General features: G+C 39.6%; 1 protein-coding gene across 2 annotated transcripts in view; it reads right to left on the minus strand.

Annotated features, from left to right (window-relative positions):
- The window catches only part of Atf6 (activating transcription factor 6), a 178,410-nt gene that overhangs the window by 135,113 nt on the left and 26,837 nt on the right, over window positions 1–16,460 (minus strand). For both annotated transcript variants that reach the window (XM_042258560.2, XM_006994440.4), the window contains exons 6-8: window positions 12,125–12,251; window positions 10,615–10,818; window positions 1,070–1,290 (exon numbers count right to left, since the gene is read on the minus strand). In XM_042258560.2, coding sequence (XP_042114494.1) covers window positions 1,070–1,290; window positions 10,615–10,818; window positions 12,125–12,251 — 552 coding nt within the window. The remainder of the gene's footprint in view (window positions 1–1,069; window positions 1,291–10,614; window positions 10,819–12,124; window positions 12,252–16,460) is intronic.

Here is a 16,460-nt window from a genome sequence, read left to right on the forward strand (position 1 = left end):
GATACTATACTCACTATATATGTTTTGCTACAAATATTCACAATATTACAGCTATACTTATACAATGGAAAAGTACATTCACAGATAAGTGGTCAGTCACTGCCATGCTGCTTAAGTAAATTCTAGTAGACAGCAGAAAGCAGTCTGAGCATGGCATGGTGACACATGCCTTTAATCTCAGCACTTAGGAAGGAGGCAGAGGAACATGAGTCTCTGAGTTCAAGGCCAGCCTAATCTACATACTGAGTTCCAGGGCTATGTAGAGAGACCCAGTCTCCAAAAAAAGATTTTGATGCTCAATTCCTTTGAATACACAGCAAGAGATATCTTTAGTGACATTGAAAGAAAGCAAGAGTTAGCTGGCAGATGCTGTAACTGGCCTTAGGAAAGTGTCATTTATAAGAAATCCATACAATATCAGAAACTTTTAGGGTTTACAAAGAGGGTAAAATTCCAAATAACCACAAAGAGACAGAATTCTTTTTCTTAAGAGTCATGAAGTGCTGAAAATACTTCAAAAAATCAAGAGAAGGGTGGGCAAGATGGCGCAGCAGGTTAAGGCCCTTCCCATCAGGCCTAGAAACCTGGGTTCAATTCCTGGGACCCACATGGTGGAAGGGGGACTCACTCCCACCAAGCTGGTCTCTGACTTTCACATGCATACCAACACACACACACACACACACACACACACACACACACACACACACACACATAAATAAATAAGTCAAGAGAGAGCTAAATATAAAACCTGCCTAAAAAGAAGTCTACAGACTCTCATCAGGGGAATTGCTATAAATAATTTCAAGCAGGAGTTATGAAAGAATCTATAAAATATTAGTGGATGATTTGGTTGGGACTTGAGGACCAGGATGAAAAGATTCTAAAGACAAAGTAAAGAACACAGAGGTGTGTGTACTTCACTCTTCATCAAAATCTTTTCCACCAAACACCAAATGTGCAATTTTGGCAGTCTTTTCTTTCACTCAATAAAACAAACTTTAAAAAACAACAACAAAAGCCAAAGGAACTGTCTGTCTTTAAAACCAGGCATTTAGAAAGTACTTACGTCTGAACCCACACTTCTTGTGGTACTTTGTAGGACAGGTTTAGTCACGGAAAGTTTTCCATTCACTGAACTGTTCACCACAGGGGCTGGCACCACATTCACCACATGGTTAGGTAGCTGGGTGGCTCCTCCTGCGACAGCAAGAACAGGCTGAGCAGAAGGCAGCACTCCAGGGGCCTGAAGTTGAACCACAGTGGGCTGAGAGAGCAGAACAGTCTGACCTGGGTTTAACAAAGGGAAAGAAAGGGGATCATGTGGTGCGGAGCCATTGTGTCAGGGAGCAGTTTAACATTCAGGTCTCTTTGAAGATAGACAGATTGATCCTGGGGAACTTCATACCATTAAATAAGACATTACCAGTAACAACATACACTACGGCGGACTCTGCTGTGTTTTTAATGGGACCAGCTAAGTTCATCCTCTTTGAGTTATCATTAACAATCTATTTTCAATCAGATGTGGTATATACCTATGGTATATACCTATAGTCCAAGTAGCTGAGAGGCTGACACCGAGGAACCACTCAAGCCCAGAAACCTGTGGATAGTTTGGACAGCACAGCAAGACTCAACTGATAAAAGTAAAAGAGGCCAGGAGAGATGGCTCAATGGTTAAGAGTGCCTACCGCTCTTCAAGAGAGCCTGGATTTGGTTTCCAGTACCCACGTTGAGTAGCTTACTACTACAACTTACAACTCCAACTCCAGGAGTTTTGACACCATCTTCTGGCTTCTTCAAGTATTTGCACACATGTGTGCATGCACACACACACACACACAATTTAAATTCAAAAACTTTTTAAAGCCAGGTCTGATGATGCAGACTTGTAAATTATAGCCACTATGAAGGCTGAACTAGGAGAATCAGAAGTCCGTTCAGACCCTCATTTCACAAAGTAAATAAAAAGAGAACTGGGGATATAACTCAGTGGTAGAGGGCTTGCCTAGCATGCATAAGGCCCTGGGTTGAATTCCCAGTACTTGGGGGAAGAAGGCAAAAATACTCACTAGAGACATGAACAAACCAGGCAGTAGTTCATTTTTATCTTTTTTAATATAACAACAATACATAACAATTTGTTGTCATATCTACATTTTCCAAGTTTAGCCTCTGAAGTTTATTAGTTCTATATGAATTTTTCTTATTTTAAACAATAAAACCTTTAAATTAAGATTTACAAATACAGCCAGGAGGTGGTGGCGCACACCTTTAATCCCAGCACTCAGGAGGCAGAGCCAGGCGAATCTTTGTGAGTTCGAGTCCAGCCTGGTCTACAAAGTGAGATCCAGGACAGGCTCCAAAGCTACACAGAGAAACCCTGTCTTGAAAAAAAAAAAAAAACAAAAAGATTTTCAAATACATACATATACAAATATGTAGGAAAGAGCCAAGTGACTACAAATGCAAAAAAAAAAAAAAATGAAACCAAATAAGATGAAAATGTATTTAACAGGTACAATGACTGTCTATAAATAATACCAACTTTTCTGATCCCTGCCAAAACAGTGATCTTCAAATCTCTTCCTGTTCTTTGCAGGTGCCATTATCTTAAACTAGCACTCTTTGAGGAGAACTAACATCACTGCCCTCAGGAAAGCACATACAACTCCTAATACTGATCTATTAAAACCTTACCTGCCCATTTCCTTCCCTTTACAATTTTATAAGGTATTGAAAGCCTTGCCTAATATCTGCGTAGTTTGGCTTTATCTAGCTGTATAAAGGTACTATTATAACCAGAAACTTTTAAATACAATATAGATTTATAACTCTTCTTCAAGGAAAAACAGACATTTTATGTTCAGGCAGTTTAAAATGACTTATAAAGCTTAGCTTCATATTTCAAAGGGTTGGGAAAACTGAAAATGAAAATACTTTCAGAACACCTGTTTGTTGGCTTGGCTAAAAACAGCTGTCTTGGCTAAAAAAGATCACATTTATAAAATTCTTTGTTTCAGTGACCTCAAAAAGGAGACCAGAAGTAGAATTCAAATGTTACCATTTTTCCCAATTCAGTTATTAGCACTTATAAGTATTAAGTTTGTAAGAAAACTTAAAATTAATTTCATAAATTTGAAATACATACAATTTACTGGGACCAAATATGTTTATCTCCTCGTTTTCCCCTAAACTGACTTCTGTTATAAAATAAATTCACATAAAATGGAGAAATGAGTTAAAGGCAGTTATATAAATATATGCTTAGGCCAGAAATACAAAAAAAAAGTAATATATAAATAATGTATGAACAGAGATTAAATTTTTAACAACACTGAATAAGACATTAAGTCACTCTGGCATTAAAAAGATACACTTACTATAATGTAAAAACCTGAAGCGAAGGATTTCTAGCTGAATATACTCACTTCTCGGGGCACTGGAGTTTGAACCCAGGGTCTTGCACAAGCCAAGCAGGCCTTCTACCACTCAGCCCTGGGGTTCTTGAGACAGGATCTCACTATGTACCTCAAAGCTGGCCTGCAACCTGAGATGTAGCCCAGGCTAACCTCAATTCACAATCCTCTAGCTTCAACCTCCCAAGTGTTGGAATTACAGGTACACACCACCATGTCCAAAAGTACTCTTCTTTAACATCAAAGAGACGGCTCAGCCATACAAGATAATTATGGTGTTTGTCAGTTTCTATGGACCATGAAAATGCATAATGAGAAAAGACTATTAAGAATTTAGCTATGAGTCGGGCAGCAGAGGTGCACACCTTTAATCACAGCACTTGGAAGGCAGAGCCAGGAGGATCTCTCTGAGTTTAAGGCCAGCCTGGTCTACAGAGCTAGTTCCAGGAAAGGCGCAAAGCTACACAGAGAAACCCTGTCTCGAAAAAAACAACAAAAAAGGAATTTAGCTATGAATTTGTATTGGGCATAGGAATGTATGGCTATAAATCCAAACACTTGGGAGACAGAGATAGGATTTTTGGTTCAAGGCCAGTCTTGGACTATGTATTAAGACACCATCTCAAAACCAAAACAGAAAAAATAAATAAATAAATAAAAGTAAAATGAATTTGTAATTTATTAACAGATATAGCCATAAATTTTTTGAAAATAATTTTATAAAAATAAGTGAAATAAATTATTTGATCTACAGTAATAGCTTGCAACAAATAGAGATTTGAGGATGCCTTGTAAAATGCCATAAGACCACTGCTTTCCTATTTAACCCCACCACCCCACCATATAGAACCAGTACATAAACCAATACTTGGAGAAGAGAAGAGCATTCTCAGAAACAACGTTCCAAAACTTCTAAGCTTAAAATTGTGATTACAAAAAAAGAAGGAAAAAAAAAACCTTCCCCTCTAAGCGTTGTTCCAAACTTGAATCTATTCCACAGAGAAGATAGTAATCCTCAAAGAAAGGATCAGATCTGTAGACCCAGGTGCAAATTTAAAGCACTGGTAAATAACTCTTGTGAATGTCTGTAATATTCCTTAAACTAATTTTTAAAAATAATCCAAACTGGGCCTGGTAGTATAGGCCTATAATCCCAGTTACTAAGAAGGCCAGGTAAAAGGATCACAAGTTCAAGGCCCAGCTAGGGCTACAGAGGGACTTCAAGATCAGCCTAAGCAACTTAAGGAAACTGTCTCAAAGTAGAAGTTAAAAGAAGGCTGGGGATGTATAGGGCTCAGTGGTACCACTTGCCAAGTATGAACAGGGCCCAAGGATCAATTTCCATTACTAAAAAAGAAAGAAAAGAAGGAAGGCAGGAAGACAGACAGGCAGGCAGGAAAACAGACAGGCAGACAGGAAGACAGGTAGACAGACAAGAAGGCAGGAAGACAGGAGGCAGGCATGAGGAAGGCAGAAAGGAAAGAAAAACAATCCAGTCTCACTGTCCACTGTCTCGCTGTCCCTATTTCCCAGCCAAGAGATTTGCATCTTGGGGAGAGGGAGGATTATCAAGGCAGTCTGTACACCAAATATGGCTCAAGTCACACCAGGCCACTGTGCCTCCCTTATTCCACACTTCATTTCAAGCTCTTACACCCTAAAGTTTCCAACAGTCTCAGCTTTATCTAAATCAAGGATCCTCTAAATATTTTAGGCATGTTCAAGTTCAAGCAGAATGGCAAGAACCATTAAATTTCTATTATGATATGTTCAAAAACAAAAGATGCTCCTAGTTACTTGCTAAGTGCTGACCAGGCCACAGACTACTGTTGCTGGAGGGCTTCTCTCCAGGTTCCCCAAGGCCCGCAGTCCCACAATCCATGTATAAAATAATCACTCAGATGCTTATATCACTTATAAACTGTATGGCCGAGAGAATGTTGGGCTTCTAAGACATTTCCATTTGGAAGTTTGTCTTTTTGGCACAAAATGGCCTACTGGGCAAAGAACTGCCCTTGCCTTGATGGCTGACAGTACAAATGCAATGCTGTCCTTTCTGGACAAGCGGGACACAAGGAAAGCGACCACTGTACTCTGCCAAGACAGGGTAAGATGGTCTTTCAGAAATCCTGCTTCTGAAAATGGTCTGTCAGATACTCTAGGCCTGTAGCCAATTTGAATGCACCAACTATGCTGAGAAACATTAGGTGACTGTCCAGGCTGCCAGCTGTCTTGGTCTACTCTTGCAAGATTCCCGAAAGTTGCTTGCATCCATCTACCATTTCTCAGGTACCATTATGTTCCTTCTCAGGTCTTTGATGTGGTTGAAAACTAGATAGTTGTAATTTCCTCAGTTATGATAAAAGATAAGTTAGACATAAAACCTTAAACTCACAAATATAAGATAGATAGGACATCTTCTTTAATATTGTAACTATAATTCTTGCTCGGTAATTGTTTTGTTATATATAATTTTACCATTTTAAAGTTAAAACCTTCCTTTTTAAAAAAAAGAAGAAAAGGGGAAGTGCTGTGGATATTGCTCTATATATAAATAAAACACTGATGGCCAGTGACCAGGCAGGAAGTAGTTGGGACAAGGAGAGAGGAGAATTCTGGGAAGTGGAAGGCTGAGGAGAGAGACTGCAGCCACGGCCAGGAGAAGCAGCATGTGAAGACGCTGGTAGGCCACCAGCCACGTGGCAAGGTATAGATTTATAGAAATGGATTAATTTAAGCTATAAGAACAGTTAGCAAGAAGCCTGCCACGGCCATACAGTTTGTAAGCAATATAAGTCTCTGTGTTTACTTGGTTGGGTCTGAGCGGCTGTGGGACTGGCGGGTGACAAGGATTTGTCCTGACTGTGGGCAAGGCAGGAAAACTCTAGCTACAGACTACAATGCAAAGGACTGTTTGGGGCCTTCTGTAGTTAGCAGCTGAACATAGTCACTACTGCTCCTGGTGTGGAAACGCATAAAACAGAACACACCAAAGGGTTGTTTATCCATCTTGGCATACTCAAAATCCTCTCTAGCATTACATGCAAATCCCCTTAACGGAAGACAGCTGGATTCAATGCTGAATGTGTCTATATATGATCACTGATTTTGATGGTCAGTTCTTTCTTTTTAACTTTCTTCAAAGATTTCAAACCACATATCAAACATTTAAGGAATACCTACTTTGTTTTAAATAATAACACACTTGTGTCAACTTGGTCAAATATTTCTTTGTTCCAGGTTTTCTCATCAATAAAATGAAAATATTGATACCTATCCTGAGAGATATGTAACCATTAAATAAGAAAATGCATTTAAGCACTTAGAAGAATGGCTGGCTGGGGAAACCCACAGAGACAGCTGATACGAGCTTGTGGGAGCTCACAGACTCTAGACCGACAGCTAGGAAGCCTGCATGGGACCAACCTAGGCCCTCTGCATGTGGGTGACAGTTGTGTAGCCTGGTCTGTTTGTGGGGGCCCTAGCAGTAGGACCAGGACCTGTCCCTGGTGCATAAGCTGGCTTTGGGGAACCTACTCCCTATGGTGGGATCCTCACTCAGCCTTGCTGCAGAATGGAGGAGCTTGGTCCTGCCTCAAACTGATATGCCCAGTGCTTTGCTGACTCCCATGGGAGGCCTGGACTTTCTGAATGGAGACGCAGGAGAAATGGTTGCGGGGGCAGGGGTTTGAGGAGCCAGAAGGGAGGTTCAGGAGGGAATGGGAAGAGAAGAGGGAGGGGAACTGTGGTTGGGATGTAAAATAAATAAAAAAATTTAATAAGGAAAAAGAAAAGGGGGCTGGAGAGATGGCTCAACGGTTAAGAGTACTAGCTGTTCTTCCAAAGGTCCTGAGTTCAATTCCCAGCAACCACATGGTGGCTCACAGCCATCTGTAATGATGGTCTGGCGCCCTCTTCTGGCCTGCATGCATACACGCAGGCAGAACATTGTACACATAATAAATAAATTTAAAAAAAGAAAGAAAAGAAAAGAAGAATGTCTGGCACATAACAACAGCTTAGCATACATTCATTATTGACACTTTTTCTCTTTAATAGTAGCTTCCATGTATTAGCAACTCATTAGTTCTCACAATTGCTATGTAATTATTTATACAAATTTAAATCTCAAATTAAAAGGCAGAATTCTGAGGACAAAACTGATTACATTTCAGCATGTTTTTAGATGAAATATTATAATTAATTACTAAGATTTGGCCAGCCAGCCAACTTGGCTTCACTCTGGCATCCCCTCTTCTAGATGTACCCCTAATTTAAGTGATGCTGCAGTATCACCAAAAAGGTCTAAGACAAAAACATAGAAGTCACCCAGAGACTTTCCTCTCTGTCCTTCATGACCCCTCCCACAGACACTGCCACCATCAATCCCACCCTTACGATGCCAGGCTGTGTGACAGCTCCACTTCCCTCCTGGTTCTCCACTTTCAGATAGTCTTGGCTTTAATCATCTTCCAACTGCACTACTTACACTCTTACAGGGCACAGAAGACAAAGAAGCAAAACTATGTAGGAAAATAATTCAGGTTGGCAGAATTCAATGGACAATGCCAGGTTAGTTAGATTAGCGAAAGTCTATAGAAAATAATGATGTTATACTGTAAAGTTAGAAAACTAAATTGGAGCTGGGCGGTGGTGGCACATGCCTTTAATCCCAGCACTCAGGAGGCAGAGCCAGGCGGATCTCTGTGAGTTCAAGGCCAGCCTGGTCTCCAAAGCAAGTTCCAGGAAAGGCACAAAGCTACACAGAGAAACCCTTTCTTGAAAAAAAAAAAAAAAAAAAGTAAACTAAATTGGAACCAAATTGCAAAGCACTTTAACCCCATACTAGAGAATTTGAACTTAAACCTGTAAGTATTACATAGTTGTCATTTTTCTTTTTTGCCCATGTGGTATATGCATGTATGTTTTCATGTGTGTGCACATGTGTGTTGAGGCCAGAGGCTGATGTTGGGTGTCTTCTTTAGTGACTCTCCATCTTACTTTTTGAGACAGGTCTCTCCCTGAAACTGGAGCTTATCAGTGAGCTAGACAGGCTGTTTGGTGACCTCTAGGGATCTACCTATCTCCAGACAGGCACTAGAGCATCCAACGTTTTATGTGGGTGCTAGGCATCTGAACTCAGGTCTCCATGCTTATGTGGCAAGCATTTTACTAACTGAACCATCACGCAGCCCTTTCTTCCTCTCATTCCACTCTCAATTTCAAGATTGATAATAATAACAACAACAATGTATGAAAGACATTTAATCTGAAAGTTATAATACTAGTACCAAAATCCATAGATTATATTACAAAAACAAACAATTTATTGGCACCGCTCATCAAAAATACAGTCCTCAGATCATGTGAAATCACTGAAGTTCAGAATGTATGATTTTAATCTCTGGAACTGATAAAATGCTTGGAAAAGAACAATCTGTCTTTTGCTATAAGTAAAGATCTCAGTCAGTGGTGGTGGCACACACCTTTAATCCTGGTTCTCAGGAGGCAGAGGCAGGTGGATCTCTGGGTCTGAGGCCAGCCTGCTCTACAGAGTGAGTTCCAGGACAGGATAGCCAGGACTACACAGAGAAAGCCTGTCTTGAAAACAAACAAAAAGAGCTCTCCTACCACTCAAACAGAGCCAACAGTTTAAAGCAAACTCTTGAGGATATTCCCTCCTGCCATGTTAATGTCAGCTTGGACTTTTTATACATGTGTGCTAATAGCTGTGGGAACTATAATGAGGTTCTTCATGAACTTAAAATTCTTAGCCTTTGGAAAGACACAAATCCTTTCGTGATCTTAGTAAAAAATTTTAAGTACTATTTCTAAAACACCACATATGAATGCCCACTAAATCTTTCGCCTTCTTTCAAAGAGTTTATGAACCCTTTACATCCACTTACACATCACAAGAACACATATCCCATAGGTTTGCTATTTTTCCTATTAAAAAAAAAAAAAAAAAAAAAAAGTGTTGATCCTAAATGGAGGAAGGCATTTCAAACTATTTTGCTATTAGTTTTGTTTTTTTTATCAGGTATTCTTTTTGCTTTGTTCTTTTTATTAATGTCCTATTGCCCACGGTCATTTAAGAGACAAGGTCAATACACAAGATCAAATTTATGAAGCCTCCACCATTGAAACCATGCTCTAGAGAAATGAGCTAATGATTCATAAATGCAAATACAGCCATAAAAGTAAATGTGACACCGATGTTTACTTACACAAGCCCTATTAACTCCTAGTGCTAATTGGTGCCAATAAATTCAGTCCTGAGAAATGAATACTGCATAAATTTTCTCATAACCATGTGTACAGAGATCAATGTAAGTACAGTGAGGACTACGCTACCTAAGAAATGTCCCATATCTCAAGATTACCAAAGCCTCAGACCTGAACTTCTTTCAATAGTGAACTTTCGTGTAGACTCACAAGCACATGATGCCATCTGGTGGGTAAAATACAGAAAAACACCAATTCTGAGCTAGTTGGCGGCAGTCAGGTCTTCGAAAACCTAGTTCAACGCCTTGCTTACCAAACCACACAGTCTCCTCAGAAATTCAGAGCCAGATTTATTGCTCAACACATACTTGATTTGAAATGGTCCTTATTATTTTAAATCCTAACCACTCCTTAAAAACAAAACAAAACAAAAAGGTCATAGCCACAATAATCTCAGAATAAAGTGGCAATACAAAAAGTCTCTCAAATTTTCTTCTTCGTTGTAAGTGGTTTCATAATATCAAAAGCCTCCTCAGTCAGGGGTGGTGCACACCTTTAGTCCCAGCACTCAGGAGGCAGAAGCAGGTAGATCTCTGTTGATCTGAGACCAGCCTGGGCTACTTATAGAGTTCCAGGCTAGTTAAGGGTACATAATGAGACTCTGCCTCAAAAAAGAAAGAAAAAAAGAAATCAACAAGAACAAAATAATGTTGCCCTAAATACAGATATTATCACAATAAAAGCTGTAAGGAAACAAGAGGTAACAGATATAATTTATCTGTAGAGCTCGGTCTCTACAAGGACAGGAACCACATTAATCATCTCTGCAAAATCCTCAGAACCATGGAAATTTCCTGACACAATGGTACATGCTCAAAAATTATAACCCAAATTAAAATAAATCATGTGATATAAGCCTTACTGCTTTCCAATAAACCTAGAGCATCATGGTCTACACAGGTACCTTTAGTGGGTGCAGGCTGTATACTGATAATTGACTGCTGCTTTGCCAGTGGCATAAGGGCTGGTAGTGTCTGAATAATGATGGTTTTTGCTGGAACACTGGCATTTGTTTGAGTCTTGGGTGCTGCTGGAAGTAATAAAGGCTTGGGCTGAACTGAAGGTTTTGAATTCATCTGATTTTTTTTCTTTGGAGTCAGTCCATGTTCTGGAGAAAAAACAAAACTTCAAATCAATCTCAAGAAAATTAAGAAAACATATTATATTATATACATACTTCCCTCTATGTATATTATCTTGACTTCTAGTAACAATCATCAGTGAGTGAAAACCCAGCTACTCTTTAAATGAATGGACTGAAGAAAAGTCCTCAGTCCGGGATCATCCTTTCTGCAGTTTCAGGAAGGGAACTATGAACTGGTAAGGATAATGCTAAAATTACTGAATAAAGTCGAGATTTTTGCTGTGGAATAATCCTTTTGTACACTGTGAAGATGTGTTGCTTTTGTTGTTAATAAAAAACTGATTGGCTGATAGCTAGGCAGGATAAGGTGGGAGAACCAGATTAAGAATGTTGGGAAGAAGGAGAAGGAATCTGAGGAGACCCCATGAGACACAGAGCAAGCAGGATGGGAAGTATGCACATAAGGAAAACGAGCCTCAGGGAAGTGCACAGATTAATAGAAATGGGTTAATGTTATAAGAACTAGACAAAAAGCACAGCTAAGCTATCAGCTGAGCATTTATAATTAATATTAAGTCTCTGTGTGGTTACTTAGGGAGCAGCTGGAGGGAGAGAAAAGTCTGCCTACAGACTTTAATGAGGTAAGAGTCATTATCTCTCACATTCAGTGTCTACCTGGGCCTTTACATCCTCCCCTAAAGATGGCAGAATTTACGTCTACTTTAAGTATTTTTCACCTAAGAAGACAAATGATTTTTCTCCCTTGTCCTCTTCACAGTAATCATTCAGAACAGCAACAAAATAATATATACTAATTTAGGGACTGGAGAGAGGACTCAGCACTTAAGGGTATTGGTTACTCTTCAAGAAGACTTGAATTCTGGAACAGTTTACAACTGTCTATAATTCCAGTTCCAGGGGATTTGAAGCCCTCTTTTGGCCTCTGGAGGCAAGAGGAATGCACTTGTTTCACAGACATAAATGCAGATAAAACACCCATACATATAAAATAAAATGTTACAATAAAAAAAAAAAGCCAGTGCCGGGCAGTGGTGGCGCACGCCTTTAATCCCAGCACTCGGGAGGCAGAGCCAGGAGGATCTCTGTGAGTTCGAGGCCAGCCTGGGCTACCAAGTGAGTTCCAGGAAAGGCGCAAAGCTACACAGAGAAACCCTGTCTCGAAAAAACAAAAATAAATAAATAAATAAATAAATAAATAAATAAATAAATAAGCCAGCTTAATAAATATATGCCTAATTCAATATTTAACTCTTAAAAATGGAACCTAAGTTGTCTAAAATATAAATAACAGAAATTGGGAGACAGATACCAGTTTTGTTTCCAGGACTGATGACGGGCTTGTCTTCCTTCAGTGGCTCTACTGAGAAGGGGCTATGACAGCTTTCACCATATAAGGAAAGGGGAGACTGGGAGCTGGAAGACAAGTCCAACTCCTCCTGCAGCAAAACACAAACAAATTAATGCCCAAGAGTACAATCTTTGAGCAACAAAGTACTCAGAAAGAGAACAAGACCACATGTAAACAGAGGAGTGCTGCAAGAGAACTTAATGCAAAGATAAGACATAGTGTCCAGAGATCATGACAAATCAGCACCCACCAACCTCAAGGATGCAACGGAAACGCAGCATCTGTGCGCTGCACTCGTGCAGTAAACAGAAATCGTTCACGCTTCTCCACTGGTTCCCACAAACTCTGGATCTTCCCTGGTTCTTAGTCATACAAACATTTACTTATCATCACATTAAGCTACGATTAATATACTTTCCCATTTCTTTTATTCATTTGTTATTCTTGCAGAGGAACCAGGTTCAGTTCCCAGCATCCACATGGTGGCTTACAACCATCTGTAACTCCAGTTCTACAGTATCTGACACCCTCTTCTGACCTCTGCAGACACTAGGCATACACATGGCATACATATATACATGTAGGCAAAACACTTATACTTATAAATTAAAATTATCTAAAAAATAAATCTTTAAAAAAAAAAAAAACTTCAAATTAAGCCAAGAAGGAAAGAGATTAGGGGCAGGGGGACTGAAAATTAAGAATTTAAGGAAAGGTGCAAAGCTACACAGAGAAACCCTGTCTTGAAAAACCAAAAAAAAAAAAAAAGGAATTTCTATTTAATAAAGACTACAAAGTTGGTAGCTAGTAGGGAAATGAGATTAGCAATGCCTAAAGCCCTCAAGAGTCTGAAGCTTCAGAGCTGGGGAGACGGCTCACTAAAGCGCTTGGCTCTCACACTTCTAATCCCGGGCTGGGAAGGTGCAGACAGGAGTGTCCCTGGGGCTCTCTGGTCAGTCAGCGCCTGATCAGTTAGGTCAAGAAGAGTGAGGCCATCTCACACGGGTGAGGTATTCCTGAGGAACCAGCCTCCTTGCACACCAACACACATGCAGGAGCCACAGAACACAGAGTTTAGTATCTTAATCTTACATCTGATTCTTGAAAATAACACAAAATGACAGCAAATCGATAGAAAAACTATCAAAAGACAAGAATAAACAATTTATAGATCAAAAAACACAATGAAAATGTAGAGGCAGTTTGAAAACAACCCGTAATCAAAGAAATGAAAATAAAACAACCAAAGACTTGCCATCTGGCAAACACTAGACAACCGGATAACGTCAAGCACTAGCAGAAAAGCTCCAAGGCCCCAAACACTGCGGAAGAACCTGCAGAGCGCCCACAGCACAGCTCTGGAGAGCTGAGGACGCACGTCAAATTGAGTCTCTGTAGCCCACCACCCACTTCTACGCTTGGACACACCTCCCAAAGGGATTCTCCCACAGGTCACAAGAGAATATTTTTTACAATATTCTTTACGGTATGGGTAAAATACAGTGAATGCTTATCGAAATATGCAGTTAGATGCAACAGGTTTGATGTACACAGAGCAATACTAGGTAAACTTTAAAACTAAATGGAAGCCAGGACTGTGGTATACCCTTATAACCTCATCGCTCAAGTGGCTAAGGTAGAGGGTCACTGAGCTCAAGGCTAGCCTAAACTGCAAAGATTCTGTCTCAAAACTCAAAATGTAAATTAATAATAATGAATATTTAAATAGGAGATCTAATATAGTACCACTTATATAACTTTAAAATGTATGCCTGTAACTGAAATCAGTGAGGAAAAAAATAAACTTTTAATAAATGATATTGGAATAAACCTTTTGATAATAATTTGAAGAAACATAAAATTGAGCCTGTATCTTGCAGCACAAACTATGGAAATTTCAAATTAGTCTGAGTTCTATATATTAAAAATAAAACCTTATGATAAATTTGTATTAACACTCACATAGAAAAGATTCCTTCTGGAATAATTTAACCATCAGCCACTAGATGGGGCTGCAGGCTCACCATCCATGCCTGGGGGACTTGTCAGAGCACCAGAGGCAAAGCATTCACCCAGGGAACCCTGTGATCTCAGAAGTCAGGGCAAGGGTGAGGCAAGGCCCAGGAGAGAGCCTTGGTGTAAGATGACTGGACCCGATGGAAACAGTAAAAGACGACAGGAGCAAAGGGAAGGGACTCCTACTGGCTAAATACAGGACAAGACAGGGTCAGAAGAGATCATCACAGCAGTGGGTATACTCTAGACGAAACGGGAAACAATGAGTCCACACTAATATTAACAGGTAAGTGAGCAATATGAAGTAAGGGCGCTAAATTCAATCCCAGAACCCACATGGCAAAGAGTCTGACCTCCACACATTCCTGTGACCCATGAATACCACATACATCATACACACACACAAAATAAAAATGTAAATGCTCATTTTTTAACAACAGGACTTTTTCATAATTTTAAAGTACCTTTTTCATAAAATAGTGGCAACTAGCAAAGGAAGAAAGAATTGTTGCAGGGATTTGGGAGAATCACTGTATGAGGATATTAGAATGAACAGCTGTTTTTTAGAAGTACTTCGACTTTGACAAATCCTTGTGGAAAACAGTGACCGTTTCCCCGATCTGTAGAATTCTTTTGCTGAAGGGCCTTTGGAGCCATCCCATGACTTTGGTCACAGGATGCCTCAGGCACACCTGAGGCTCTTGTATTATTGTGTATTGCACACAATACATAATAAAGGACTAGAGTCACAGAGGCATGTGATGCTCTCCTTCAGTAAGACACATGAATTAAGATTAGGGACCTTGGTATGAGGAAATACTTTGTGTAACTTTCCATAAATACGCCATGGTATGGCTGTTCAGGGTTCAATCCATCAGAAGAGGCTGGACCTTCCTACTGCCACAGAGGCCTTATAACTTCATCTTGGAGTGCCTTCTTTCTTCAACCAGCCTGCCCTACAGAGTGCACCCCACCAAAGAGTAACTTCCTAGCTGAGGGTCTAGCAGATGCTGTCAGCTGACTGAGGTGACCATCACCATGAACAGGACAAGCTGAAACTGTGTCACCAAACTGAAGTTTTATCATCAAAAATGAATGAGAAAGTAGAGTGTGGGTGGCTTGTACCTATAACCTCGGCTGGCTCGTGGAAGGTGGAGGCAGGGAATCAGGAGGTGAAGGTCATCTTCCACTATGTAGCAACTTTAAGCCAGCTTGAACTCTGTAAGATCCTATCTCAAAAAACAAAACAAAAACAAACAAAAGGTAGACACAGAATCATTTCTGTGACATTCCTGCCACAGATACAAAATCCGAATCGAATTCTGAGGAAACACCCAGTAATTTAAGTGTCAGGTCATTAAAGCACAAAGATCAAGAAGAATTGTTCCAGAGTAAAGAAAATTAAAACAGTAAAACAAACACAAACAATGTAACTGGGTGCTTTTGTTGGTCTAAAGGACAGTACTGGGGCATCTGGCCAATCTAAATGGGGGGCTGCATATGAACTTATTATTATGTATCAATGTTTAGTTCCTTGTTTTGATGGCTGTATTGTTAAATAAAAAATATTTTTGTTCATAGGAAATAGACATTATAGTATTTGGAGTTCAGTCCATCAGTAAGCAACTGCCTCTCAAATGGCTCAGACAAAAATCTCTGCAATATACTTGCAAATTTAAGATTACTCCAAATGAAAAGACAATGTAAGAAGAGGAAAAAAAATCAAAACATAGCTGGGAGGTGGTGGCACACACCTTTAACCCCAGCACTTGGGAGACAGAGGCAGGTAAACCTCTGAGTTCAAGGCCAGCCTGGACTATAGTGAGTTCCAAGACAGCCAGGGCAACACAGAGAAACTTTGTCTCAAAAAACAAAAACAAAATAATAATAATAAATAAATAAACATGAGATAATTTCTGAGTGATAAAAACTTTTTGAGTCACAGAAGAAGGAAGGACAGAAGGAAAGGAGGAAGAGAAGAGAAGGTAGACAAAAAGATGAGGATGAGGAAGAGTGGCAATAATAATAATAGCAGTACTAGTAGTAACCATAATAATAAATATATTTTTATTTATAAAATATATATTTATATTTTACATAATTTATAAATATTTATAATTTATAAGATAGATTTATATTCTATATAAATATATAAATAATAAGCAGTAGAAAACCAGGCTGGGTGTCCTTGCACGCATCTTTCATCCTAACACTCAGAAGGCTGAGGCAAAAGGATCTCTACAAGTTCAAGACCAGCCTGATCTCCATAATGAGTTCCAGG

The sequence above is a fragment of the Peromyscus maniculatus genome, chromosome 11 (genome assembly GCF_049852395.1).
Source record: "Peromyscus maniculatus bairdii isolate BWxNUB_F1_BW_parent chromosome 11, HU_Pman_BW_mat_3.1, whole genome shotgun sequence".
Lineage (NCBI taxonomy): Eukaryota > Metazoa > Chordata > Mammalia > Rodentia > Cricetidae > Peromyscus > Peromyscus maniculatus.